The following is a 25,939-nucleotide window of genomic DNA, read 5'->3' on the forward strand; positions in this document are numbered from 1 at the left end:
GTTTCCATTGCGCTACTCTGGCTCCGGCTCCCGGGTCCTTCCGGGCGCGGAGTCGGGCTGCGGGGCCACGTCTGCAGGGGTCCCCCGATCCCCGCCCGCGCCCCCCCCCCCCGCCCGGCCCCGACCGTCCCCACTCACTCCACAGCTCGGGAGGCCCCGGGCCGTTTCTCCTCGGCCCGTCGGGGCGGGTTGCCCCGCCTAGGCTCGGGCCCCGCCCCGCTCCTCGGATCCCGGCCCGGGACCCTCCGAAAGGAGGCGGGAGCTGCAGGTCGCCCCCCGCCTCCGGGCTCAGCTCGGGCCCGACCCCGGGGGAAAGGGGAGATTCCTCTGGCCGATCTGGCTCCTCCGCCGCGGCCGTTCCGGGCATCCGCTCTCCCAGGACCGAGCGGAGTCGGGGCAAAGGGCGGACGGAGGGAGAGCCCGGCGGGGAGGGCCAGGCAGCCCCAGGCATGGACGATTCCGACTGACGGAGCGCGATGTCGACGGAGCCGGAGCTGATCGAGCTGCGAGAGCTGGCCCCGGAGCGACGGGCCGAGCTGGGCCGGGGGCCGCGGGGCCCCGGACGCCTGGAGCGGGCCAACGCGCTGCGCATCGCCCCGGGCCGCGCTCTGGACCTGCTGAGCAGCGGGGGCCAGGTCCGCCTGCCGGGGGGCCATGGCGACCCCCGGCTGACGGCGGGCCCGGGCCGCGGCCACTCTTTCCGCCCGTCGGGGCCCGGCACCCAAACTTGGTGCGACTTCTGCGGGGACTTCATCTGGGGCGTCATCCGCAAGGGACTGCAGTGCACCCGTGAGTACCGGGGGCGGGGAGGGGACTCGGGGACCCTAGCGGGACCCCCTTCCCTCTCCCCCTCCCAGCCTGACCCTGGGGGCCGCGGGTAAGAGAGAGGTGACGGGTGGACACGGGCCTTGTGCCCGGGTGATGCAGGCCAAGCCCTGCTCGGGAGAAGCGGGCCAAGCCCTGCACGGGAGAAGCGGGCCAAGCCCTGCACGGGAGAAGCGGGCCAAGTCCTACACGGAAGAAGCAGGCCAAGCCCTGCTCGGGAGAAGCGGGCCAAGTCCTACACGGAAGAAGCAGGCCAAGCCCTGCTCGGGAGAAGCAGGCCGGACGCTTCACAGCGGGCACGGTCACAGCCCCGGCCCCGACTGAGTGGAGGACCCCCGAGTTGGAATGAGTGCAAGTGTGTGCGTGTTGGACGGATCGGTGGTGAGAGAGAAACACTCAGCGCGGAGTTCAGCACATAGTAAGGGTTCAGTAGAGACCGCCGATGACGACCGTTAAGCGAGGTGCAGCACGTGAGCAACCCAGGGGCCTCCTGCGGGTGTTAGTGTTTAGGTGTTCATTTGTATGCCGTGCACGTATGCGTAAGAGGGTGCGTGGTGGAGAATACGCATGTCAGTGTGAGTCGGCGTGAGCATGTAAGCGAAAGAGAAGGCACATCTCTCGATGGCAGATTCTCAGAGGGCAAGGACCAGGGATTTTTCCCTCCGTGTTTCCTCGTAGCGTCCAGTATAGGATTGTGCAGGGACATCCGATTCGTATCCGGGTGTCGATACGCGTGTTTCTGTCAGAGCGAGTACATCCTTACGTGTGCGACACGAAACCACGCAAATGCGGCGAGAGAGGCCTGCTGTTTTTATTCCTCTCTCCACCTACTGCCCACCTATCCGATCGATCGCTAAATCCTGCCGATTCTCTCCCCTGGTCCATTCCTCGGTCCGCCCCCTCCCTCTTCATTTCCACAAACGCTGCCTTGGTCCGGTGCCGCCGGGGAGTGAACCCGCATTCGCTCTCCCGCCGGGGCCTCTCGGTCCCACGCACGTGCTCGCACACTAAGTACTGTGGCCCGGTGGATAGAGCACAGGTCGGGGAATCCAAAGGACCTGGTTTCTAATCCCTGCTCCTCCACTCGTCTGCCGTGTGACCTTGGGCGAGTCGCTTCACTTCTCCGGGCCTCGGTTCCCTCGGCTGGCAAATGGGGAGTTAGACTGCGAGCCCCATCTGGGACATGGGCTGTGCCCAACCTGATTAGCTCGCATCTACCCCAGTGCTTAATACAGTGTCTGGCACATAGTAAATACTTAAAAAATACCATAAAAAAAAACCCAAAGACAAAAACAGAAGCCTTGTTGCCTGACTCCTGGTCAAACGCCTGACTTCAGCCTCTCCTCTCCCCACTCCAGTCTACCTTGCGGCTTCCTCAGCTCTCAGTTTAATCATGCCCATCCCCCTTTGCCTAATCCTAAACAGGCTAAAAGTCGCATCGACTTCTAGGTCCTACGTTAATACCTAATACCTGCCGTTATTACACCTCCCCAGTCTGCATTCACTCTCAATCCCTACCAAACCAACCTGCTCATCAGCTTCCCACAATAGACACTTTCATTTTTCCATCCACCGTTCCCCCATCTAGCGTGCCCTCCCCTCTTCTCTTCACCAAACTATGTCCTTTCCTTCCTTTAAAATTGTTTTCAAAGCTCAACTGCTTTTTGAAGTCTTCTCAGACTAATCCACTGTAGCTTGGATCACACCAGTCTCCCTCAGCCCTTACATAAATCTCTGTACTAAATTGTTTATATGTTTCTATCACTTAGGTTGTGGTCATCTCATTTGGTAGAAATATTATTTTTGCTTGAGTTGGGGTGGGGGGGCGGGTCTCTCGTGCCTCTTTCATTAGACTATGGCAGGGACCATTTCTTCTTCCCCTGTCACTCCTCACACAGCACCTAGTTCAGGATTGTGCAGGTAATGGGTGCCCAGGACAGACTGCAGGGAAGGCCCCCGAGGCCTCCAAAAGGGCCCATTTCAAGGATATGTGTTGGATACAGGCCCTTATTTGGGGTGCTTAGCTGGTCCCGTGGCTGGGTATGTAGGTATCAGTGGTGTAAATGTGCGTGTCCTTTTGTGCGTCTGTGCCAGGATGTGTAATGTCAGTATTTGCGTGAGCATGGGTGTAAGTGTGCTTGTATTAGCCTAATTTGATGCAGTCTTTCCCCAATCCCTCTAAAATTTTGTTTCTGGCCAACCGGGTCGTCAAGCTCATTGTTTGTGCCAATAACATGGTGAGCAGTTGACCTGGAGAGTAAAAGAGTCTAGCGGGCCACCCACCCTTCCTAGCTCCCTTCCTCCATATTTCTTCCAGCCATCCACTGGAGGGTCCCGTTCCAGGATTCAAACTCCCCTCCTCCCCCAGCTCCCAACCCCATACTCTAGGGGCCTCTCTGAGAGGAGAGGGGAGATTAGAGTATGAGGAATGGGGAAATGGAGTGAAGGATAAGGGAAATTTAGAAAGCGAAACCCCCAAATATAGGGTGGTTGAGTCAGGGGGAAGACATGAGGTCTGGAACCCTCAGAGCAGTCGGACAGAGATCTTGTCCCTGGGTCAACTTATCAACGTGTCAAAATTGCAACCGGTCCTCATTGCGCTAAGATCCCGATATGCAGTGGACAGGAAGGAAGCCAGATTTAGAGTGTGTGGGTGTGGGTGTGTTTGTATGTGTATACTTGTGGCACCCTCCCCTCTTTCTCTCCCTTCTCTCTTCTAATCCTTCCTAGGCTCAGTTGGTTCCCAAGCAGTATTCCCGCCAAGTTCACCAGGGAAGCACATCAGAGCTTTGAACTCAGAGCTGGGTTGGGATCCCATGTCCATGCTTTGGCCATGGAGGATGCTGTTTGCCTTAGTGCTGCTTCCCCCTTTCCCCAGACTGCAAGTTCACGTGCCACTATCGCTGCCGTGCCCTGATCCGTCTGGACTGCTGTGGCTCCTGGGACCCGGGCTCTGAGCCTGCACTGGAGAGAGATACCAATGTGGTATGGGCACCTTCATGGTGGGCAGTGGGCAGGGGAGGGTGAGTGAGGCTACCCACTCAGGGGATGAGAGACAAGAGGGACATGGGGACTCTCTAACGTAGCAGCAGCGGAGCAGAGAAGCAGCATGGCGTAGTGGACAGAGCACGGGCCTGGGAGTCAGAAGGTCATGGGTTCTAATCCCGGCTCCGCCACGTGTCTGTTGTGTGACCTTGGGCAAGTCACTTCACTTCTCTGTGCCTCAGTTACCTCATCTGTGAAATGGGGATTGAGACTGTGAGCCCCACATGGGACAGGGATTGTGTCCAACCCGGTTTGCTTGTAATCCACCCCAGTGCTTAGTACAGTGCTTGGCACAGGGTAAGCGCTTAACGGATACCATCATTATTATTATTATAGCTCAGGCTTACGTTTGGAGGCTCCTAATTTCAGGAGAGGAACGCTTGGGGTCTGGGGTTGGAGTAGGAGCCCCATAATCTTTGCATTAGATAGTCTTTGAATCAAAATGTACGATTCTCCGGCCAGGATGCCTTCTCCCTTAGGTACACACGTATATTCATCCACACACAGTCGCCGCCTCCAGCAGCTATGGTGGGAAAGAAGGATGGGATGGACGCACTGTAGGATGGTGGGACTCAGGCCTGCCCTTACTCAGGTGTTTGATCAGATCTTGGGACTCAGGACAGAGAAGGGAGAAGTTTGCGGTGCAGGGCTTTCATTCATTCAGTCAGTCATTCATTTGTATTTATTGAGCACTTACTGTGTGCAGAGCACTGTACTAACCTCTTGGGAAAGTACAATACAACAACGAGCTCACAGTCTAGAGTGGGGGAGACATCAATACAAATAAAATGACAGTTATGTACAGAAGTGCTTTGGGCTGGGAGGGAGGAAGAGCAAAGAGATAAACAAAATCAGAGATATGTACATAAGTGCTTTCCTAAGCAGGGTGCCTGGTCCGTTCTCCCCATGCTCCTCAGAGGACCAGGTTGAACATTCTGTTACCCCATGAGACCTCAATAGCTGAGGGGATGAGTTTTCTTTTGGGGTGGGGGCCAGGCATTTCTCCGACCTCTGTGGACTATGAGAGTGAAAGCAACATATTGGCCTACACCCTTTCATTCCATTCATTCACTTGTATTTATTGAGTGCTTACTGTGTGCGGAGCACTGTACTAAGCCCTTGGGAGAGTATAATATAACAGTAAACAGACACAGTCCATGCCCACAACAGACTTACAGTCTAGAGGGGGAGAAAGACAGTAATGTAAATCAATTACAGATATGTACGTAAGTGCTGTGGGGCTGGAAGGGGGAAGAGCAAAGGAAGCAAATCAGGGTGACGCAGAAGGGAATGGGAGATGAGGGAAAATGGGACTTAGTCTGGGAAGGCCTCTTGGAGGAGATGTGCCTTCAATAAGACTTTGAAGGGAGGGGGACAGTAATTGTCGGATTTGAGGAGGGAGGGCGTCCGAGGCCAGAAGCACGACGTGGGCAAGAGGTCAGCGGCGAGACAGGTGAGATCGAGGCACAGTGAGAAGGTTAGCACTAGAGGAGTGAAGCATGTGGGCTGGGTTGTAGAAGGAGAGAAGCGAGGTGGGGTAGGAGGGGGCTAGGTGATGGAGTGCTTCAAAGTCAATGGTGAGGAGTTTCTGTGTGATGCGGAGGTGGATGGACAACCCCTGGAGTTTTTTGAGGAATGGGGAAACATGTCCTGAACGTTTTTGTAGAAAAATGATCTGGGCAGCAGAGAGAAGTATGGCCCGGAGTGGGGAGAGACAGGAGCCTAGGAGGTTGATACAGTAATCAAGGCGGGAGAGGGTACGTGACTCTATTAACGTAATAGCAGTTTGGATGGAGAGGAAAGGACGGATTTCCTCCTCATCCTTGTCCTGAGCCAGGTTTCTGGTGTGAGAGAGTGACGTGCCACTTGTCCGGGTGGCATCAGGATTCAGCCCGGAGCCAAGTGTAGCCAAGAGTAGCACAGAGAGCGTAGGGAGGAATTGAGCCCAGCCCAATTCTCCCACACCACGCTAGCCGTCGCCTCAGGACTCTCTGGTGGGAAGGCCAGTAGGTGCTCCAGCCTCAAAACCCTTCCTACCCATAACCTCTGAAGCCCATGAGCCAGGGTAATGGGGAAGACTTTGGCATTGCTTGGGGGTTTGGTGGGTGAGATGGGACCTGGGTGAATCTGTGACTTGAACCTGCCAGGGGGCAAGGGAAAGTGGAGGAGAGGTTCTACTCAAATAGTTCAGTTCCTGACAGATATAGATGTCTGTTTACCTTCTGTCTGGGAGGGAGCGGGTTAAATGGCCTCTTGGCTCCCACGGTCAAGAGCGTGCTTATACTGCTACGGCATCATATACACCCATGCACGCTCATATCCATGCAGCGTGGCATAATGGAGAAGCGGCGTGGTGTAGTGGATAGAGCACAGGCCTGAGAGTCAGAAGGTTGTGGCTTCTAAAGCTGGCTCTGCCACTTTGCTGCGTGACCTAAGGCGAGTCGCCTTACTTCTCTGTGCCTCAGTTACATCATCTGTAAAATGGGGATTGAAACTGTGTGACCCCCACGTGGGACAAGGACTGTGGCCAACCTCATCATTCATTCATTCATTCATGCGATCGTATGTATTGAGCGGTTATTGTGTGCAGAGCCCTGCGCTCAGCGCTTGGAATGTACAATTCGGCAACAGATAGAATCAATCCCTGCCCAACAACGGGCACACCGTCTAAAAGGGGGGGACCTGATTTGCTCGTATCCACCCTTGTGCACAGTACATGAGTATATGAGAAGCAGCGTGGCTCAGTGGAAAGAGCCTGGGCTTGGGAGTCAGAGATCATGGGTTCTAATCCCGGCTCCGCCGCTTGTCAACTGTGTGACTTTGGGCCAGTCACTTCATTGTGCCTCAGTTACCTCATCTGGACAATGGGGATGAAGACTACGAGCCCCATTCATTCATTCATTCAATAGTCTTTATTGAGCGCTTACTATGTGCAGAGCACTGTACTAAGTGCTTGGAATGTACAGATCGGTAACAGATAGAGACAGTCCCTGCCCTTTGACGGGCTTACGTTCTCATTGGGGGAGACGGACAGACAAGAACAATAGCAATAAATAGAATCATGTAGACAACCTGATTACCTTGTACCCCCCCCCCAGCGCTTAGAACAGTGCTTGGCACATAGTAAGCGCTTCACAAATGCCATTATTATTATTATTATTATTATTACAGTGTCTGGCACCTAGCCAGCACTTTACAAATACCACGATCGTGATGATGATTATTTGTGCACGCATCCTTCCAGTCGGGTGCATCCCGACTCTGCCACCTGTCAGCTGTGTGACTGTGGGCAAGTCACTTCACTTCTCTGGGCCTCAGTTCCCTCATCTGTAAAATGGGGATGAAGACTGTGAGCCTCACGTGGGACAACCTGATGACAAATACCAACATTATTATTATTATTATCCGCAAGCCCTCCATGTGGGCACAAACCCCCTCTTGTCGTCTTGTCGATAGGTGTTTGGTGATTCTCCCTCCTCCCGCCCCGCCCAGTCGCTTCTCCCGGCCTAATCTTCTCCTCGCCCCCACCCCCCCCCCCCCCCGCCCCGGCGCACGGGCATAGCAGCCCTCCCTGCCTCCCGCGCGCACACAGCCTCCCTCCCCCTCGCGCACAGCAGCCCTCCCTGCCTCCCGCGCGCGCACAGCCTCCCTCCCCCTCGCGCACAGCAGCCCTCCCTGCCTCCCGCGCGCGCGCGCGCCGAGCTGCCGAGGGGATGAAGTCAGCGTTAAGCGGGCGGAGGCCTTGAAGTGGGTGGATCCCGGATGCGAAGCCCTTCCCCGCCGCCGCTCCTCCCCCAATCAGGTGGGCGCTGGAGAGCCGGCTGTCGACGTTTCAATCCTAACGGCTGCCGGCTTGCGAGAAGTGCTCTCCACGCTTCGCGGCACTCTCCCCGGCCCGACCGGCAGACGGAACGACTGACCGCCACACCCCCCCACACACATTCAAGCGAGGCCCGGGAGCCGGCTGGCACCCCGGAAGGAACGCGGCCAAGTCGGGGCGCGCGCGCCCTTCGGCTCGAGCCCCGTCCGGCGCAAGCCCGCCCGCTCCCCAAGAAGGTTCGCGGCGGCCCGCTCGGGGGAGAGGAGTGTGAGGGGGGAGTTAGGAATGAGCGAGGCAGACGTGGGCACCCCGTCTTTCGAAATGACCTGGAGCAGCACCACCAGCAGCGGCTACTGCAGCCAGGAGGACTCGGACTCGGAGCTCGAGCAGTACTTCACCGCCCGCACCTCGCTCGCTCGCAAGCCCCGCCGCGACCAGGTGAGGCGGGAGGGCCCGGGAAAGGGAGGGGGGGCCGGCGAACTGGAGACTGAAGGCCCCCCCCCCCCCCCCCCCCCCCCCAAGCCCGTCCCCGGCGGCCGAAGGGTTAAGCCGCCGGGTCCGGGCGGCCGACAGGGAAATTCCTGCTCCTCCCTCTCCCCTCCGCTTCCTGCCTCTCGCTCCGCCCGGAAAGGGGGATGGGAGGCCGGGGCTGACCGCCGTGCCCTGCCCTTCGCTCCCCCCTGCTGGAGCCGCCCCGGGATCCGACCGACTCTTCCCGGACCCTCCGGGGGACGGGGACCCTTTCGCCACATGTCACCAGCGTAGGCTCGCCAGCTGCTGCCCGGCCCTCCCCTCGGGGATTTTGCTTTGCCACGCAGGCTGGCAGAGCTATCAGGCAGGAGAGAAAGTTGCTGTTCGGGAACAGATTCGCATTGTGCCGAACGCTGAGCCCACCTTGTCACACGTGACCCTTCTCCCCTTTAATAATAATAATGATGTTGGTATTTGTTAAGCGCTTACTATGCGCCGAGCACTGTTCTAAGCGCTGGGGTAGATACAGGGTCGTCGGGTTGTCCCACGTGGGGCTCACAGTCTTCATCCCCATTTTACAGATGGGGGAACCGAGGCCTAGGGAAGTGACTTGCCCAAAGTCACACGGCCGACAAGTGGCGGAACCGGGATTAGAACCCATGACCCCTGACTCCTAAACCCGTGCTCTTTCCGCTGAGCCACGCTGCTTCTCTTAAAGGGTCTCGGTGACCCCTTAGGTGGTCCCCGATTCCTCTTCGGGAATCTTGCAGGCTTTTTCTGCGGAGCCTTCTGCCACTGGCCCTAGAAGGGCCATCTGCCTCTACCCGGGCACCACGCTGTAGACGCTGTCCCCAACTTTCAAGCTTCCCACCCTCAGGCGCCAGGATTTGTGTATTTTGAACGTGTCTTGTATCATCCCCCACCGGGATGCCCTTTAGGATTGGGGTGGACATTTTGCATTCCTGGGTTTTACTGAAACTTTCCAGAAATGGCAGGAAATAGAGGACCCCCATTAGGAATCGGGGATTGGAGAGTGTCTACGGGGCCTCAGGTGTTGAAGGACCCTCTGGAGAAATAGTGTTGGCGTACGACTGCGGCAGACGGATAAACCCTGGCGTTTTGATGATCATCCGCGCTCATAGCTTCAGCAGCACCACCCTTCTTTCAACTTGACACAGCAGCTGCCGGTTTTGAAGTTATTGATGCCTTCCTTAATTCTTTCCCTAACCAGACAGTCAGTTGCCCTCTTTGATCCCCGCTTTGATCCTTTTTGTCCAAATCTTGGACTCACCGCTGCCTAAAACTTAACTAGAACAGCCAGTTAATTGCGTCATCAAGGTCACATAAGGATCTTAGCTGGCCTCCGAACATGGGAATCGGCCACTGGAGGAGTAGGAGGAACTGGTTATGGCTTGGCGGCTAAAGACCGGGGCTGGAGGGAGGAGTCGGTGGCCTCGTTGGGTGGTGTGGGCAGAGTGAAACCCTGATTTAAAGTAGGGGAGTGATGGCAATCTTTTGTTTGCTCTGCCAGGAGACCTCGAATTCTGAAGCTTGAAAGCAGTCCCATTCTCTCTCTTCTCCCCCACCCCCAACACACACGCACAAGACCAGCCATCCGATGTCCCTCATGTGGATGTAATGGAGAGGCCCTGGTGGCCTAGGAGAAGTAGACCCTGAGGACGTGGCTCTAGGAGCAGACATGCTTATTCATCTGTGACTAAGGCTGACAGTGCTGTTGTAACGCAACCCGCCTGGGTCCCAAGAGACAAGGAAAGAGTGAGGAACAGGAAGGGGGGAGAAAGCTGAGAGAGGATGGGACTGAGAAATGTAGGGAGAAGAATGTAAGGCATACAGAGAGAAGAATGCATCGGAAAAAGTAAGGGAGAGCCGGGAGTAGAGATGCAGATCAGGGTAGGCGGCAGAGTAAGGGAGAGGCGAAAGTAGAGATGTAGATCAGGACGGGAGCACGTCGGCTAGGCTGCAAGTTGTTTTTCTGGCTATTAGTTGCTGGGCTCCAGTTAAAGGGCTACGATTGATATCTCATATAAGGAAAATTCCAAGGTGGTGGTTGAAAAAGCTAGAGCGAAGCCGCGGATGTCCACTTTTTCCCCGAATCGGGTCATGCCTGTGCATTGGCCTATGACCAAAGGCAGCAAGTGAAAAATAGCGTGCCCAGTGGTTAGAGCTCAGGTCTGGGAGTCAAAAGGATGGGTTCTAATGCTGCTTCCATCACCTGTCTGTTATGTGACCTTGGGCAAGTCACTTCTCTGTGCCTCAGTTCCTTCTACTGTAAAATGGGCATTAATACTGTGAGCCCCATATAGGACATGGACTTGGTCCAACCTAATTAGCTTATATAATAATAATGTTGATATTTGTCAAGCGCTTAATATGTGCCAAGCACTGTTCTTAGCGCTGGGGTAGATATAAGGTAATCAGGTTGGCCCACGTGGGGCTCACAGTCTTCATCCCCATTTTACAGATGAGGGAACTGAGGCACAGGGAAGTTAAGTGACTTGCCCAAAGTCACACAGCTGACAAGTGGCGGATCTGGGATTAGAACCCACGACCCCTGGCTCCCAAGCCCATGCTCTTTCCACTGAGCCATGCTGCTTCTCTATATCTACTGCAGCGCTTAGTACAGTGCCTAGCTCATAGTAAAAAGGCCAAGAAAGTCCAGGTTGAGAGGCATGGTTAAATCCTGAGTCCCAGAAGGCTACTGTGAGGTCAGTTCTTTCAGGGACTATTTCTAAGCATTTCTGTTGTGGAAAACAGTACTTTTTTTTCCCAGATATATGGTTAAAAGTAATGGGTTCAATGGAAATTTGGCGACAGAACTAGGTGAAGAACAAAGTTTCCAATAGTCAAGACACTAGACTACTGATCTTCTTCACTAGAAGATCTTATAGCATTTATGGAAAGAACCAGTCACTTCATCTTATATAAAGCAAAAGATCTAGTCCAAAGTGAATCAGCAAGTGTCTCTGGGACCCTCATTACCCAGTGTCTAAGTTTTCACCATTTTCCAATGTGGAAAGAAGAGAACCACAGAATTGTTCCAGCCAATCCAGCAAAATGACTCCCAAGCCCCAGTACCAAACAGCCAACTGCAGCTGAGGAGAGAGTAGGGAACTCCAGAAAGAGTGTGAGAAAGGAAGAAAAAAAAATCTGTTAATCCAAGGAACAATGACCTCTGAACTGGGGCTCATGAGAAGGGAAAAGTCTTTCAGAGCTAATTCTGATTGAGTTTCAGGAACAGAAACGGTGAACGAATCACTGATCCGATTGCTGTTTCCGGCTCCCGATGATGTAACCAGACTGAGTTCCTGTACAGAAGCCAGAATTTGCAAGCTGATATATACAACCCCTGTTCTCTGAGAGGATCCCAAACTCTTTGGGTTCGAGTTGGGATGGGCCTGGCCTGGAACTTCGGGGGTGAAGAAGGGAAAGATGCAGGGGAGAAGCCTGTGCCCATTGATAGCTGATCCTGAGCTCTTAGTACCATGCTCTGCACAATAAGCGCCCGGTGAATACGACTGATTGATTGGTTGGGCATTCGGACCAGTCTGAGTTCTTTCGGCTCAAGGGAATCCCCAGATGAACCAGGCTCATGGAAAGAAACCCCGATCCAGGATTGTTCTCTGTTCCTAACAACAGAAGTCGATGCCCAGGGAGAGAATTTTAGCAGTGGCAGGCCAATCACTGATCTTCTCACTATTTTCTATGGGATGCCACAGTGCAGGCGAGGCTAATGTAGAAAAGAAGCGTTCCCCATTCTTGGGGTTAGCAACATCAGGGAGGATGGGTAGGGTTTTGCTCTGAGGTGTTTGCTGTCAGAGAGAAGGTGAATTAGTGCTGCTATCCTAGGAAAGTCTGCCCCTGCGGCGCTTAACTGAACAGTTAAGAAAGTTTCCTTTGTTCTGTAAAACAGGATGCTGCTGTCTCCTGCCTCTAATCTTAGAATTCTACTCTAAGCAAGCCTGGCATTACATTCTGTCCTCGCTGCTTCCTGCCTTCTTTTTCTGAGAATCCCCCAACTTGCATTTGGTATCTTGGACAACCCTTGGACAATTCTCTCTCTCTCTCTCTCTCTCTCTCTCTCTCTCGCTCTCGCTCCCTCTCCCTTTTCCTCTCCCCAGTTTCTTCTTACTAGTTCATCCCATAACACCCAATCTTAGAGGATCGACACATGGTACTCTCTCCTGCTTCTTGAAGCCTGAGGCAAATGCAGTTCTATGTTCATTCATTCATTCATTCAACGTTTGCCAAAATGACCTCCTGGGAATTCTTGGGCAGTAATTGAACAGTAATGCCCCTCCCCCTCATATACACACACGTGCGTGTGCACGCGCACACACACTCTTACACACTTGTTTTTTTCACCCCTAAAAGGGAGCCGCTTCTGGGGCCGAGTCCAGCTTTTTTGTAAAAATACAATTGGAAACAGGATGTGAAGGGGGTGGAGCGTCCCGTAAACCACAGTAATTGCAAAGCCCAGTGTGGTATATTTGACCCTAAATCGGAGCAGCCCTGCTCGGGCCCCCTCTAGTCCTTTTCAGTCAGCTCTAGAGTCAACAGCTCTAGACCTTCCCCCACCCCACTCTGAGCTGGAGGTGAGTACTCTTGGTCTGCAAGTTAAGGGACTGCCTGGCAGTTGTCACCATGCAGTATTCCCCTGTGGGAGTCTGGCTGCCCTTAATGCTGGGCCCTAGCGGTGCTGCTGTGAGCCGAGCTGACCCGATTCGATCGTGGGGCTCTCTGAGGGACGGGAAGGGAGGTGGTTCCCAGGATTCCCTTGTGGCCCAGGCTGACATTGGCTCTTGGTGATCTCAGCTCTCCCTGGTAGCTCCCCCCAACCCTGCCATATGGCCAGGGTCTGATGTCAACAGGAAATAAGACTGATGCAACCAAGTGCAAGAAAGCTTGGTGAAGGCTAATTCAGTGCACACTCTCGTTTCTGCCCAGATCTCCACCCTTCTGATTTTAAAAAGCACCAGCGGTGCTGAAGGAAAGGAGGAACTGGCTGACTAGCTGTTAGTGGACAGGGATTGGCTGGGTAGACTCCAGGCTCTTGCTCCAGGCTCTGGAGGACGGGAAAGGAGAAAACTACATCTGGTGCCCAAAGCTTTGGCGAGTGTGGGGAGGGACTAAGCGCTATTCATCTGGTGTGCTACCCACCTACTTAGTGGCGAGCAGGAACCTGGGGAGTTGGAATAGCTCTTTGACTGGAAGAGGATCCTGATTTCTCCCCCCGGCCCCACCCTACTTTTCCCTCCCCTCCCAGGAAATCATTACTCCTCCCAGCTTTCTCTCTGGTCCCTTGAAGCATTCTTTTGTCAAATGTGGGATGTTGGTCCTCTGGACAGTGGCTAGGTTTAAGTCTGCTTTCCAGTAATTGAGATGAAGAAATGCTTGTAATGCATGTCAGGAGGCTGCCCTCCTCTGGCTAGATGATTCACACCGCTGCACCCCTAGTCACTGCTATCCCAGAAGCGGCCGGGGTCCACGCCTCCTCTCCCTCCCCTGCTTTCAGCGTTAATAACAGGATAGTGGCCACCTGCTTCCCACCCCCAAGCCCCGAAGTGCGTCAGAAGGCCACCACCCTTCGACATTGCTTCTTTCCCAGGGAGGGTTGCCGAGTGAACTTTGGTTTGCTTTCATCGTAAGGGACACACCTTGCCCTACCTTTAAGGAATCTCTCCCAGTTGTTCATCTCCCACTTGTAGCTCAGCAGTGAGATCATCAGGGTGTGGAAGGATGCCAGCCTCGGGGAGGTGAGCTCACCTAGCCGGGGGTTGGGATTGGGCAGGCCAGTGAGAAAAATGACTTGATTCAAAACGCATCCTCATGTGGCACGCACACACACACCCTACACCCTAACTCCCCTGGCCTCAACTCCTTGCTGGCCTCAATTACTGACTTGAACCATTCAGACAGTGCTACCTGGCCCCTGGGGCAACCTAAGTGATGTCATTGTGAACTAAGTGGGCCTCAGAGATCAGCATCCCTCCCCTCCCTTCTCCACGGAGCAGGAGAGGAAGTGGGTAGGGTTGGATTTGTTGTCGTCCTGGGGCTGAATGTCATTTTGGAAAAGTTGTAATGTTCAGGGTTCCACTGGGCCGTAGGGAAAATCCAACCTTCACCGTCGAGAGCCAGATATGGAAGAAAGAGATGATGATGATAATTGGGATACTTGTTAAGCGCTCACTATGTGCCAAGTCCGTTCGTACGGACTGTCTTCCGGGGGACAGTCGTGAGTTGGCGAGGAATTCTAAATGTCTAGATGAAGAAATTAAGGCTGCGAGAAGGGGAAGTGGCAGTCTTGGTAATAGAATCTTGGAGCGCCGCCAATGTACGTCAAGAGTGTTGCCTGTTCCCCACCAAACTGTTTGCCTTCAGCGTGAAGCAGCTGCTGGACCGCCGCCGTGTTCCTAACGGGTTTTTTTTTTTTAACCCCTCCCAGGATGAGCAATTGGAGTGCGAGAAGAAGGAGGAGAAAGAGAAGCCGGTCTTATCGCAAAAAGAGATTGAGCAGAAGATCAAGGAGTACAACAGCCAGATCAACAGTAACCTCTTCATGAGCCTGGTGAGTCATCAGGCCAAAGCCAAGGCAGGCGGCAGGGGGGAGCAGGGAGGGGGTGGGAAAGGAAAGTGCAGCGGATCGATCGGGTCTTGAGCCTCCTCTGGCTCTTTTCCTCCCCACACTGTCCATTCCTCACTGGCGCCTCTGTCTTTCAGAGCGTAGCGCTCTCGCTCTCGCTCTCGCTCCCTCCCACTCATCTCTACCTTGGCTTGTACAGTACTCATTACCTCTGTTCCTTCTCCCCAGAACAAAGATGGCTCCTACACCGGCTTCATTAAGGTGCAGCTGAAGTTGGTGCGCCCCGTTTCCGTGCCCGCTACCAAGAAGCCGCCCACCCTGCACGATGCCAAGCGGCCAGCTGGGAAGAGCCAGGCTGTGAAGCGCCGCACCTCCTTCTACTTGCCCAAGGACACAGTCAAGCACCTGCACGTGCTCTCCCACACCCGAGCCCGTGAGGTCATAGAGGCTCTACTCCGCAAGTTCCTGGTGGTGGACAACCCCCGCAAGTTCGCCCTCTTTGAGCGGGCTGAGCGCCATAATCAGGGTGGGCCCTCTCCCTGGATCCCACTCCCTCTCCTCCTCTCCCCCAGTTTTCCAGAACTTTCCCTCCACCTAACTTTCCAATCTACCATCAGCAGAGACTAACAGGCACACAGGACAGCTTCTCTTGGGGTAGCTGGCTCTCAGTCATTGGGCTGGGCCCCTTAGTGGGAAAAGAGGGAGGAACCAGGTTGGTGGTGCTTTCTTGTATTTTAGGGGTGGCGGGGGAGTGGGGGAGTGGGTAGGAGTACGGTTGAGTTTGGGAGCGGGGCCGGTTTGCGGGGTGGGGGTCGAGTGTCCGTGGGAGTGACTGCTTTCACCTTGCAGTGTACCTGCGGAAGCTGGAGGACGACGAGCAGCCCCTGCGCTTACGCCTGCTGGCTGGGCCCAGTGACAAGACCCTGAGTTTTGTCCTGAAGGAGAATGAGACAGGGGAAGTGAACGTGAGTATGGCGTCTGCTGTGAAGGGAGGTCCCTAGCCCTGGCACCACCCCTTGTTATTCATTCAATAGTATTTATTGAGTGCTTACTATGTGCAGAGCACTGTACTAAGCGCTTGTTACCCACAGTACTCGTGGGTACTAGTGGAAAGAGCACGGGCTTTGGAGTCAGAGGTCATGAGTTCGAATCACAACTCTGCCACTTGTCAGCTGTGTGACTGTGGGCAAGTCACTTCACTTCTCTGTGCCTCAGTTACCTCATCTGTAAAATGGAGATTAAGACTGTGAGCCCCACGTGGGACAACCTGATTCCCCTGTGTCTACCCCAGCGCTTAGAACAGTGCTCTGCACATAGTAAGCGCTTAACAAATACCAACATTATTATTCAGATTCTGTTCCATCTTGCACATCCCTTCCCTTCCATGAAGCCTCCAGTGGCTCCCAGTTGCCACTTAATCACACTTAAGACTCCATCTGCCACCAGGCCCTCCTCTTAATAATAATAATGCTATTTGTTAAGCGCTTGCTATGTGCCAAGCACTGCTCTGAGCACTGGGGTAGATACAAGGTAATCAGGTTGTCCCACGTGGGGCTCACAGTTTGAATCCCCATTTTACAGATGAGGTAACTGAGGCACAGGGAAGTTAAGCGGCTTGCCCTAGGTCACACGGCAGACAAGTGGCAGAGCCCGGGTTCTCTGACTCCCAAGCCTCTGCTCTTTCCACTAAGCCACGCTGCTTCCCCAACCTCCTTCGTCTGCTGCATTCCCAGTCATGTACCCTGCTCTCAGCCAAGCCAGTGTGCTTATCTGAGTCTGCCAACACCTCTGTCGTTGCCCTTGCCTGCAGTGCCGTCTCCTCTCTCCCCACCTCCTGCCCGATCACTTTACCAAATCGTACCCTGTTTGAGTTCCAGGGGCCGTGGTTTCTGAACTAAACTGTGTGCATGCACAGGGCCTTGAGCAAGGAGTACTACAGTGCGAGTTTTCTTAATATGAGACCTCACGAGAAGACTTTATAGGAAAATTGGGCACATGTACCATCAATTAATCAAAATGCCCAAGGCCCCTGGACATACCCTGATCTCCCAGTTGTCTTCTGAACTGGTACCGACTTACGACCAGACTTTAGGATCTCCCGGGTTTCGGCAGGTTGCGTCTTTAGAGAAGCAGCGTGGCTCAGTGGAAAGAGTGCGGGCTTGGGAGTCACAGGTCATGGGTTCGAATCCCAGCGCTGCCACTTAGCTGTGTGACTGTGGGCAAGTCACTTCACTTCTCTGAGCCTCAGTTACCTCATCTGTAAAATGGGGATTAAGACTGTGAGCCCCACGTGGGACAACCCACTTACCTTGTATCTACCCCAGCGCTTAGAACAGTGCTCTGCACATAGTAAGCGCTTAACAAATACCAAAATTATTATTATTATTGTTATCTCTCTGTACCAAACATGATCGTTCTGATCCAGACATCCATTATAATGAATGCCTGGGTGTGGGAGGTATCTGTTGACGCAGGATTCCTCAAGTGGTTCAGTATGCCCAAGGGAAGGGGACAGGAAGGGTTTCGGCGTCAGGTTTAAAGATTTGCCCCTGTAGTTGCAGTAAGGAGTCCCAGTGCCGCCTTGCTTTTTTCAGTCATTCCTTCATTCAGTAGTATTTATTGAGTGCTTACTAATAATAGTAATAATGGGATTTGTTAAGCGCTTACTATGTGCAAAGCACTGTTCTAAGCGCTGGGGAGAATACAAGGTGATCAGGTTGTTCCACGTGGGGTTCACAGTCTTAATCCCCATTTTACAGATGAGGTAACTGAGGCACAGAGAAGTTAAGTGACTTGCCCAAAGTCACGCAGCTAAGTGGCGGAGCCGGGATTTGTGCAGAGCACTGTACTAAGCGCTTGGGAAAGTACAACACGGCAGTAAAGAGTGACATTCGCTGCCCACGGCGAGCTTACAGTTTAGAGGGGGGAGGCAGACATCAATGCAAATAAATAAAATTACAGATATGTACCTAAGTGCTGTGGGGCTGGGAGGCGGGGAAGAGCAAAGTGAGCAAGTCAGGGTGACACAGAAGGGAGTTGGAGATGAGGAAAAGTGGGGCTTAGTCTGGGAAGGCCTCTTGGAAGAGATGGGCTTTCGGTAAGGCTTTGAAACGGGGGGAGAGTCATTATCTGTTGGATTTGAGGCAGGAGGGCGTTCCAGGCCAGAGGCAGGACGTAGGCTAGAGGTCGGCGGTGAGACAAGTGAGACTGAGGCACAGTGAGAAGGTTAGCACTAGAGGAATGAAGTGTGCGGGCTGAGTTGTAGAAGGAGAAAAGTGAGGTGAGGAAGGAGGGGGCAAGGTGATGGAGTGCTTTAAAGCCAATGATGAGGAGTGTTTGTTTGATATGGAGGTGGATGGGGAACCACTAGAGTTTTTTGAGAAATGGGGTGACATGACCTGAATGTTTTTGTAGAAAAATAATCCAGGCAGCAGAGTGAATAATAATGATGGTGTTTAAGCCCTTACCATTTCACAGATGAGGTAACTGAGGCAAAGAGAAGTTAAAATGTTGGTATTTGTTAAGCGCCTACTATGTGCAGAGCACTGTTCTAAGCGCTGGGGTAGATACAGGGTCATCAGGTTGTCCCACGTGAGGCTCACAGTTAATCCCCATTTTACAGATGAGGTAACTGAGGCACAGAGAAGTTAAGTGACTTGCCCACAGTCACACAGCTGACAAGTGGCACAGCCGGGATTCGAACCCATGACCTCTGACTCCCAAGCCTGGGCTCTTTCCACTGAGCCACGCTGAGGCTGGGAGAACTGCCAGGAGGCTAATGCAGGAATCCAGGCAGGCTAGGATGAGTGATTATATTAACTTGGTAGCAGTTTGGACGGAGAGGAAAGGGCGGATTTTACCGATGTTGTGGAGGTGGGACCGACAGGATCTGGTGACAGATTGAATATGTAAGTTGAATGACAGAGAGGAGCCAAGGATAATGCCAAGGTTACAGGCTTGTGAGACAGCAAGGATGGTGGTGCCCTATACAGTGATGGGAAAGTCTGGGGAGTAATTTGCCCAAGGTTATGTGGCTGCTATGAGGAGCAGCATGACTTGGTGGCATGGCTTGGGAGTCAGAGGACGTGGGTTCTAATCCCGGTTCTACGACCTGTCTGCTGTGTGACCTTGGGCAAGTCACTAAACTCCCCTGGGCCTCAGTTACCTCATCTGTAAAATGGGGATTAAGACTGTGAGCCCCACGTGGGACAGGGACTGGGTTCAATCTGATTACCTTGTATCTACCCCAGCACTTAGAGCAGTGGTTGGCACATAGTAAGCACTTAACATATCATAATTACTGTTTTTGTTATTATTTTGTGAACTGGGAGCAGGGCTTCATATTCTTAGCTGCCTCTCCTGCCAGAGAAGAAGGTGGAGCGCTTATAATGGAGCCCACGAATCACAGCCCAACCTTTAGGAACCTGCCCCTCCCTCCTCCGTCTTTCCTCATTCTCCTGGAAACCCAGAAGCCGCAGGTCTCTCCGGGCGGGGGCAGCGAGAACTGACCCCATTTGCATCTGAGTGCCTTTATTGACTTAGTCTGTGCTTTGCTCTTTCAGTGGGATGCATTCAGCATGCCAGAGCTACATAACTTCCTGCGCATCCTACAGCGGGAGGAGGAAGAGCACGTGCGGCAGATCCTGCAGAAGTACTCCCATTGTCGTCAAAAGATGCAGGAGGCATTGGGGGCCCGCCCCCTTGGATGAGCCCTTCCTCCACCTCCACGTCAGGGTACCTTGCAGGCCTAAGGGGCCACCGGACCAGGCGGATGGAGGACAGTACACTGGGGGGCGGGGGGGCTGCGGGGGCGGCGCAGAGTGGGTGCCGGATGAATGTGGCAGGGCCTGAAGAGTGTGTGTGCGTGAGGACCACCCCAGACCCAGGGGAGCTGGCCAAGTGGGATGAGAGGGGCCTAAGGATCCTTGAGCGAAGACCCTGACTGCTGGCGGGGGATGGCGGAGGTTAGCGGCCATAGCTGGCTGCTTTTTCGAGAAGCGTTCCTCGCCCCTGGGTCTTGGGAAGTGACATGGGGATGGTGACAAAATCTGGCCCTGATAAACGAGAGGGGCAGGAGAATGGAACTCCCTGAATCTCACTGGTCTAGTTGCCAAGGCCGTGACAGAGTTTCGAGGGTATGAACCCCTAGAAGAGCAGGCAGACTCCCCCCACCCTCCAAGGACTCAAAAACCCCTGGCTGTCTAGGATGCGGGGGTGTTTTGCGAGAGATGGACGGGGCTCAAGGAACCTGAGCTGGTTGCCCCCGTAAGAGGTGACTGGAGGCTAGGCGTTTCCTTCGAGGAATCCGAGGGTTCAGTGGAGGGAAATGAGTTGCAGTGATCAGGTTGGAATCCTTCGGGATAATACATGGTCTCAGGAGAGCTCCTTTGGACGACAGGCCAGGGTTGGAGTGTCATTAGGAATTCAAGGTAGGGATTCAGGGCTTTTCTGGGTGCTCTGATCAAGCACGATGGATCACCCCAGGAGTGGGATGGGATTGCATGACTTAAAGTGAATGACAGGGTGAGGGAACCCCTTCCTGACAAGGGGCTTCAATGCAGCTGATGGCTTTTGACCCTTCCTGCAGTTGCAGTGCTCTTTGGGAGTGGGGGTTGGCAAAGGGGATCGCCCAGGATGCCAACCGGAATGAGGGTTTCCCTCATGGTAGTTGTTGTGATGACATGTAATGTGTGTAATGTTTATCGGTCTCAGCTGAATGTCTTCCTGTGGGACGCAGCGGGTGTGGGGCCTATTACCTAAGAAATGTACTCCTTGTATTCTCCCAAGCGCTTAATGTGGTGCATTGCACACAGTAAGCGTTCAATAAATACTATTGATCTTGCCTCATGCCGTCGAGTCGTGTCTGACCCATAGCGGCGCCATGGATGCATCTCTCCCAGAATGCCCCGCCTCCATCTGCAGTCGTTCCAGTAGTGGATTCATAGAGTTCTCTTGGTAAAAATACAGAAGCGGTTTACCATCGCCTCCTTCCACGCAGTAAACTTGAGTCTCTGCCCTCGACTCTCTCCCATGCCGCTGCTGCCCAGCACAGGTGAGTTCGGACTTGTAGCAGATTGCTATCCACTTGCTAGCTACTGCCCAAGCTGGGAATGGAATGGGTAGGCCTCTGCTTGACTCTCCAGTACTGGTAAAGGACTGGAAACTCTCCAGGTGCCACCCTGAGAGAGGAAATATTATTGATAAACAGGAAAAAAGGAATTTTGGGGGGTCGTGGACTCAATATTTGTTACAGTTTTAATGCTGGAGCCCCTCCTGGTTACCTACTCCTAATTTGGATCATACAGAAGTGCCTTTTTACCACCTTCCTGAGGCAAAATGCTCTTAATCACTGTTTACAGGACTGGGCAGTAATTGGCCCAAGGTTGGGAATAGACTCCCAGAGAAGTACTAGGATTCTGGGGTCAGTGTGGCCTTTCAATATCAAATAGGTTTTAGCAGAACACCACTATTGTCCCCTAACCTTTCGGAAATTGTGCGTCTGGCTGTCCACCCACCCCTCCGCCCCAAAACCTGTTTATTCTCCTGAGAATAAAATTGTCCCACAATTTTAGATTGTGGAACATGTGGGACAAGGACTGTACCCTATCAGATTACTCATCTACTTCAGCACTTTGGAAGTACTTAGCACAGTAATAGTAATGAATGGTCTGAAAAGGGATGCAAAAGCCAGCCCAATGGGAGCTGACCCTTCCTTCTCCATTCCCTCCAGTTCCTAAACCTTGCCAAAGTGGCTGTTCACAGGATTTAAGTACAGCCGATTCAGTTTAATGATTTGGTTGCTGGTAGAGCCATTTCAGTTTACAGCATTGGTTGCTGGAAAAATACACTGTAGCAGTCAATCGTTTATTGAGTGCTTATGATGTGCAGAGCACTGTACTAAGTGCTTGGGAGAGAACACTATAACAGACACTGTCCCTGCCCACAATGAGCTTACAGTCTAGAGGAGGAGACGGACGTTAAATTACAGATAGGTACATAAGTGCTGTGGGGCTGGGAAGTCAGGGCAATGCAGAAGGGAGTGGAAGAAAAGGAAAAGCGGGCTTAGGGAAGGCCTCTTGGAGATGTGCCTTCAATAAGGCAGGATCCAGAGTTACTGACTCTCTGAAACCAAAGCATAAAAAGAGGGTTCAGGAAGACAAGGAGGTTGTTGTTATTATTTGGAGATTCACAAACGGAAATGTCGATTCTCTTCACCTGGCATTTGGAGATGAAGGGGCAGTTTCTCAAGAAAGATCCCGCAACAGAAAACTCCTACACAAAGAAGATGGAAGGTAAGGTCTGGTAGCTCAAGGGCACCTTTCTTTGCCCTTAATCTCCTCATGAATGCCAAAGTCACCACAAGCACGAGTGGGCTCAGTTGGATTGCAGCCATTTCAACAATTCTACTCCACATCTTGGGAAGGTGAAGGAAGCTCTGAGGTTTAGTGCAAAGTGACCAGCCTGGGAGTCAGATGACTTGGGTTTTAATTCTGGCTCTGCCATTTGCCTGCTGTGAGCTTAGCCAAGTCACTTCATTTCTCTGTGCCTCAGTTTCCTCATCTGTAAAATGGGGATCCGATGTCTAGTCAACCTCCTGCTTAGACTGTGAGCCCCCCTGTGGAATAGGGATTGTGTCCAATCTGATGAATTTGTATTCACCCCAGCACTTAGAACTTATCAAATAACATTAAAAAAAAATTTTTAAAGAATTCCACAAAATAAGCATGGTATATTAAAGCATCCCAGCACCATGCTGACCAAGTGGAGTGCCTGGGCCAGTAAGGCATACATTTCCATACTGGGGTCTCAGTTTGGGATGGTGCCGGCTCTCATGGTTATACTCCAGCACCTGTACGCAGCTCTTGCCTTGCCCCACCACTTCCCTGAGGTCTAGGGGCTCTAACCCCTCTGGGATTTCCTTGTTAGGGGTGCCTTCTGCAGGTGCACATGTGAGATAAACCCATAACCTAGGCGTTATCCTCTCTCATTCAACTCACATATTCAGTCTGTCACCAAATCCTCAGTCCCACCTTCACAACATCGCTAAAGTTCACCCTTTCCTCTCCAGCTAAACTACCATGTTAATACAATCAATCATTTTATCCCACCTGGATTACTGCATTAACCTCCTTGCAGTCTCTCTCCACTCCAGGCCATACTTCACTCTGCTGCCCAGATCATTTTTCTACAGAAACGTTCAGGACATGTCACCTCCCCCCACTTCTCCCCCTTCTAGTGGTTGCCCATCCACCTTCGTTTCAAACAAAAACTCACCATTGGCTTTAAAGCACTCCACCTTGCGTCATCCTACCTCACCTCACACCTCTCTTACAGCCCAGCCCACACGCTTCAATCTTCTAGTGCTAAACTTCTCACTGTGCCGCGATCTCGCCTGTCTTGCCACCGACCCCTAGCCTACTCTCTGCCTCTGGCCTGGAACACCCTCCCTCCTGAAATCCGACAGACAATTACTCTCCCCCCACCACCACCCCCCGCCCCACCCCCTTCACAGCCTTATTGAAGGCACATCTCCTTCAAGAGGCTTTCCCAGACTAAGCCCCACTTTTCCTCATCTCCCACCCCCTTCTGAGTCACCCTGACTTGCTCCCTTTGTTCTTCCCGCCTCCCAGCCCCACAGCACTTATATACATATTTGTAATTTTATTTATTTGTATTGATGCCTGTGTGTTCGTTCTCCGCCCCCCCCCCCCCCCCCCCCCCGCTCTAGAGAAGCAGCATGTTAGAGCACGGACCTGGGAGTCAGAAGGTCATAATAATGCTGGCATTTGTTAAGCATTTACTATAGGCCAAGCACTGTTCTAAGTGCTGGGGGAGATGCAACATCATCAGGTTGTCCCACGTGGGGCTCACAGTTTTAATCCCCATTTTACAGATGAGGTAACTGTGGCCCAGAGAATAGTAATAACAGTGGTATTTGTTAAGCGCTTACTATGTGGAAGCATGGTTCTAAGTGCTGGGGTAGATACAAGGTAATCAGGTTGTCCCATGTGGGGCTCACAGTTTTAATCCCCATTTTACAGATGAGGTAACTGAGGCCCAGAGAAGTGAAGTGACTTGCTCAAAGTCCCACAGCTGACAAGCAGCAGAGTTGGGATTAGAACCCACGACCTCTGACTCCCAAGCCTGGGCTCTTTCCACTGAGCCATGCTGCTTCTCTTATGGTCATGGGTTCTAATTCTGGTTCTGCCACTTGTCTGCTGGGTGACCATAGACAAGTCACTTCACTTCTCTGTCACTTCAGTTCCCTCATCTGCAAAATGGGGATTGAGACTGTGGGACGTGGGACAGGGACTGTGTCCAACCTGATTGGACTAAGCATCCCCCAGTGCTTAGTATAGTGCCTGGCACGTAACAGGTGCTTAACAAATAAAAAATAAATAAATGGTGGTATTTGTTAAGCGCTTACTATGTGCCAAGCACTATTCTAAGCACTGGGGGATACAAGGTAATCAGGTTGTCCCACATGGGGCTCACAGTTTTAATCCCCATTTTACAAATGAGGTAACTGAGGCCCAGAGAAGTGTAGTGACTTGCCCAAAGTCACACAGCTGGCAAACGGCGGAGCTGAGATTATTCATTCAATAGTATTTATTGAGTGCTTACTATGTGCTGAGCACTGTACTAAGCACTTGGAATGTACAAATCGGTAACAGAGACAGTCCCTGCCCTTTGACAGGCTTACAGTCTAATCAATTACGCCCGACTCCCAAGCCCCGGCTCTTTCCACTGAGCCACGCTGCTTCTATTTCAAATAAATAGTCCGTGCTCTATCTATACCATAATAATTATTATGATCATTCATTCAATAGTATTTATTGAGCGCTTACTATGTGTAGACCACTGTACTAAGTGCTTGGAATGTACAAATCGGTAACAGATACAGTCCCTGCCCTTTGACGGGCTTACAGTCTAATCAGGGGAGACAGACAAGAACAGTAACAAATAGGATCAAGGGGATGAATATCTCATTAAAACAATAGCAAATAAATAGAATCAAGGTGATGTACATTTCATTAACAAAATAAATAGGGTAATGAAAATATATACAGTTGAGTGGACGAGTTCAGTGCTGAGGGGAGGGGAAAGGAGAGGGGGAGGAGCAGAGGGAAAGGGGGGAAAAGAGCGCTAAACTGAGGAGAGGTGAAGGGGGGGGTAGAGGGAGCAGAGGGAAAAGGGGAGTTCAGTCTGGGAAGGCCTCTTGGAGGAGGTGAGCTTTAAGTAGAGTTTTGAAGAGGGGAAGAGAATTAGTTTGGCTAGATTGAACTGTAAACTCCTTGTGGCCAGGGATGGTCACTGTTTATTGTTGTACTGTACTTTCCCAAGCACTCAGTACACTGCTCTGCACACAGTAAGCACTCAATAAATATGAATGAAGGAGGTGTCCAAACCCCTCTCTAGTCTCTCGTCTAATTCCAGTGTCCAAGGTCAGGCTGTTCAGGGAAACTACCAAAGCCAGACCGGTGCTTCTCAGGTAGCAGCAGCTCACTACTCCCCAAACAGATGATGGAATAATAATAATAATAATGTTGGTATTTGTTAAGCACTTACTATGGGCAGAGCACTGTTCTAAGCACTGGGGTAGGTACAGGGTAATCAGGTCGTCCCACGTGAGGCTCACGGTGTTCATCCCCATTTTACAGATGAGGTAGCTGAGGCACAGAGAAGTGAAGTGACTTGCCCACAGTCACACAGCTGACAGGTGGCAGAGCGGGGCTTCGAACCCATGACCTCTGACCCCCAAGCCCGGGCTCTTGCCACTGAGCCACGCTGCCAAACGTCCTGACTTCTCCGTAATAAGCTCATGGAGAGGCGGAACGGTGCGGGGCGGAGGGGGGCTCTTCCCAGTATTTTCCGGGCCGAGTGTTCGTCCTTGAACCCTCCACCCCTTAGCGTGTGCTGCTAATGAACGAATGCGTCGGTCGCCCCCCGCTCAACCTCCTCTGAAGATGGCAGGGAGCCGGAATCAGAAGAAGACCACCCTAGCCCCCCCAAACCCACCGGCTCCAAGCCCGAGTGCCGGCTGTCGGGCGAGAAAAGAGCGATCCCCACGGCGGAGGGAACCGCCCTGCCCTAAACGGAGCTTGGATGGCCGGTACCTGAGAGGGCCGGGGGAGGGGGCGGGACTTCAGCCGCAGGGGTTGCCGGGATTTGTAGTT

General features: G+C 52.8%; 1 protein-coding gene across 3 annotated transcripts; it reads left to right on the plus strand.

Annotated features, from left to right (window-relative positions):
- The first annotated feature begins 203 nt into the window (after positions 1 to 203).
- On the plus strand, positions 204 to 20,608 carry RASSF1 (Ras association domain family member 1). Of its 3 annotated transcripts, XM_029051338.2 has the most exons (6): positions 204 to 789; positions 3,704 to 3,810; positions 14,625 to 14,747; positions 14,991 to 15,288; positions 15,612 to 15,727; positions 19,325 to 20,608. In XM_029051338.2, exons 1-6 carry the CDS (start codon positions 477 to 479, stop codon positions 19,469 to 19,471), a joined length of 1,104 nt encoding a protein of 367 aa, XP_028907171.1. In that variant the 5' UTR covers positions 204 to 476; the 3' UTR covers positions 19,472 to 20,608. The 3 variants fall into 3 exon arrangements, with proteins under 3 accessions (XP_028907171.1, XP_028907174.1, XP_028907172.1); XM_029051341.2 differs by lacking the exon at positions 3,704 to 3,810 and having other exon boundaries at positions 678 to 789; XM_029051339.2 differs by lacking the exons at positions 204 to 789; positions 3,704 to 3,810 and adding an exon at positions 7,665 to 8,128.
- Positions 20,609 to 25,939: the final 5,331 nt, after the last annotated feature.

This window comes from Ornithorhynchus anatinus, chromosome X1 (assembly GCF_004115215.2).
Source record: "Ornithorhynchus anatinus isolate Pmale09 chromosome X1, mOrnAna1.pri.v4, whole genome shotgun sequence".
Lineage (NCBI taxonomy): Eukaryota > Metazoa > Chordata > Mammalia > Monotremata > Ornithorhynchidae > Ornithorhynchus > Ornithorhynchus anatinus.

Bases quoted from the DNA above. Each gene is read 5' to 3' on its own strand.
- RASSF1 (XM_029051338.2), top strand. From the start codon at position 477: ATGTCGACGGAGCCGGAGCTGATCGAGCTGCGAGAGCTGGCCCCGGAG. The intron at 790-3,703 runs GTGAGTACCGGG...CCCTTTCCCCAG, and splicing joins CAAGGGACTGCAGTGCACCC to ACTGCAAGTTCACGTGCCAC. The intron at 15,728-19,324 runs GTGAGTATGGCG...TTGCTCTTTCAG, and splicing joins ATGAGACAGGGGAAGTGAAC to TGGGATGCATTCAGCATGCC.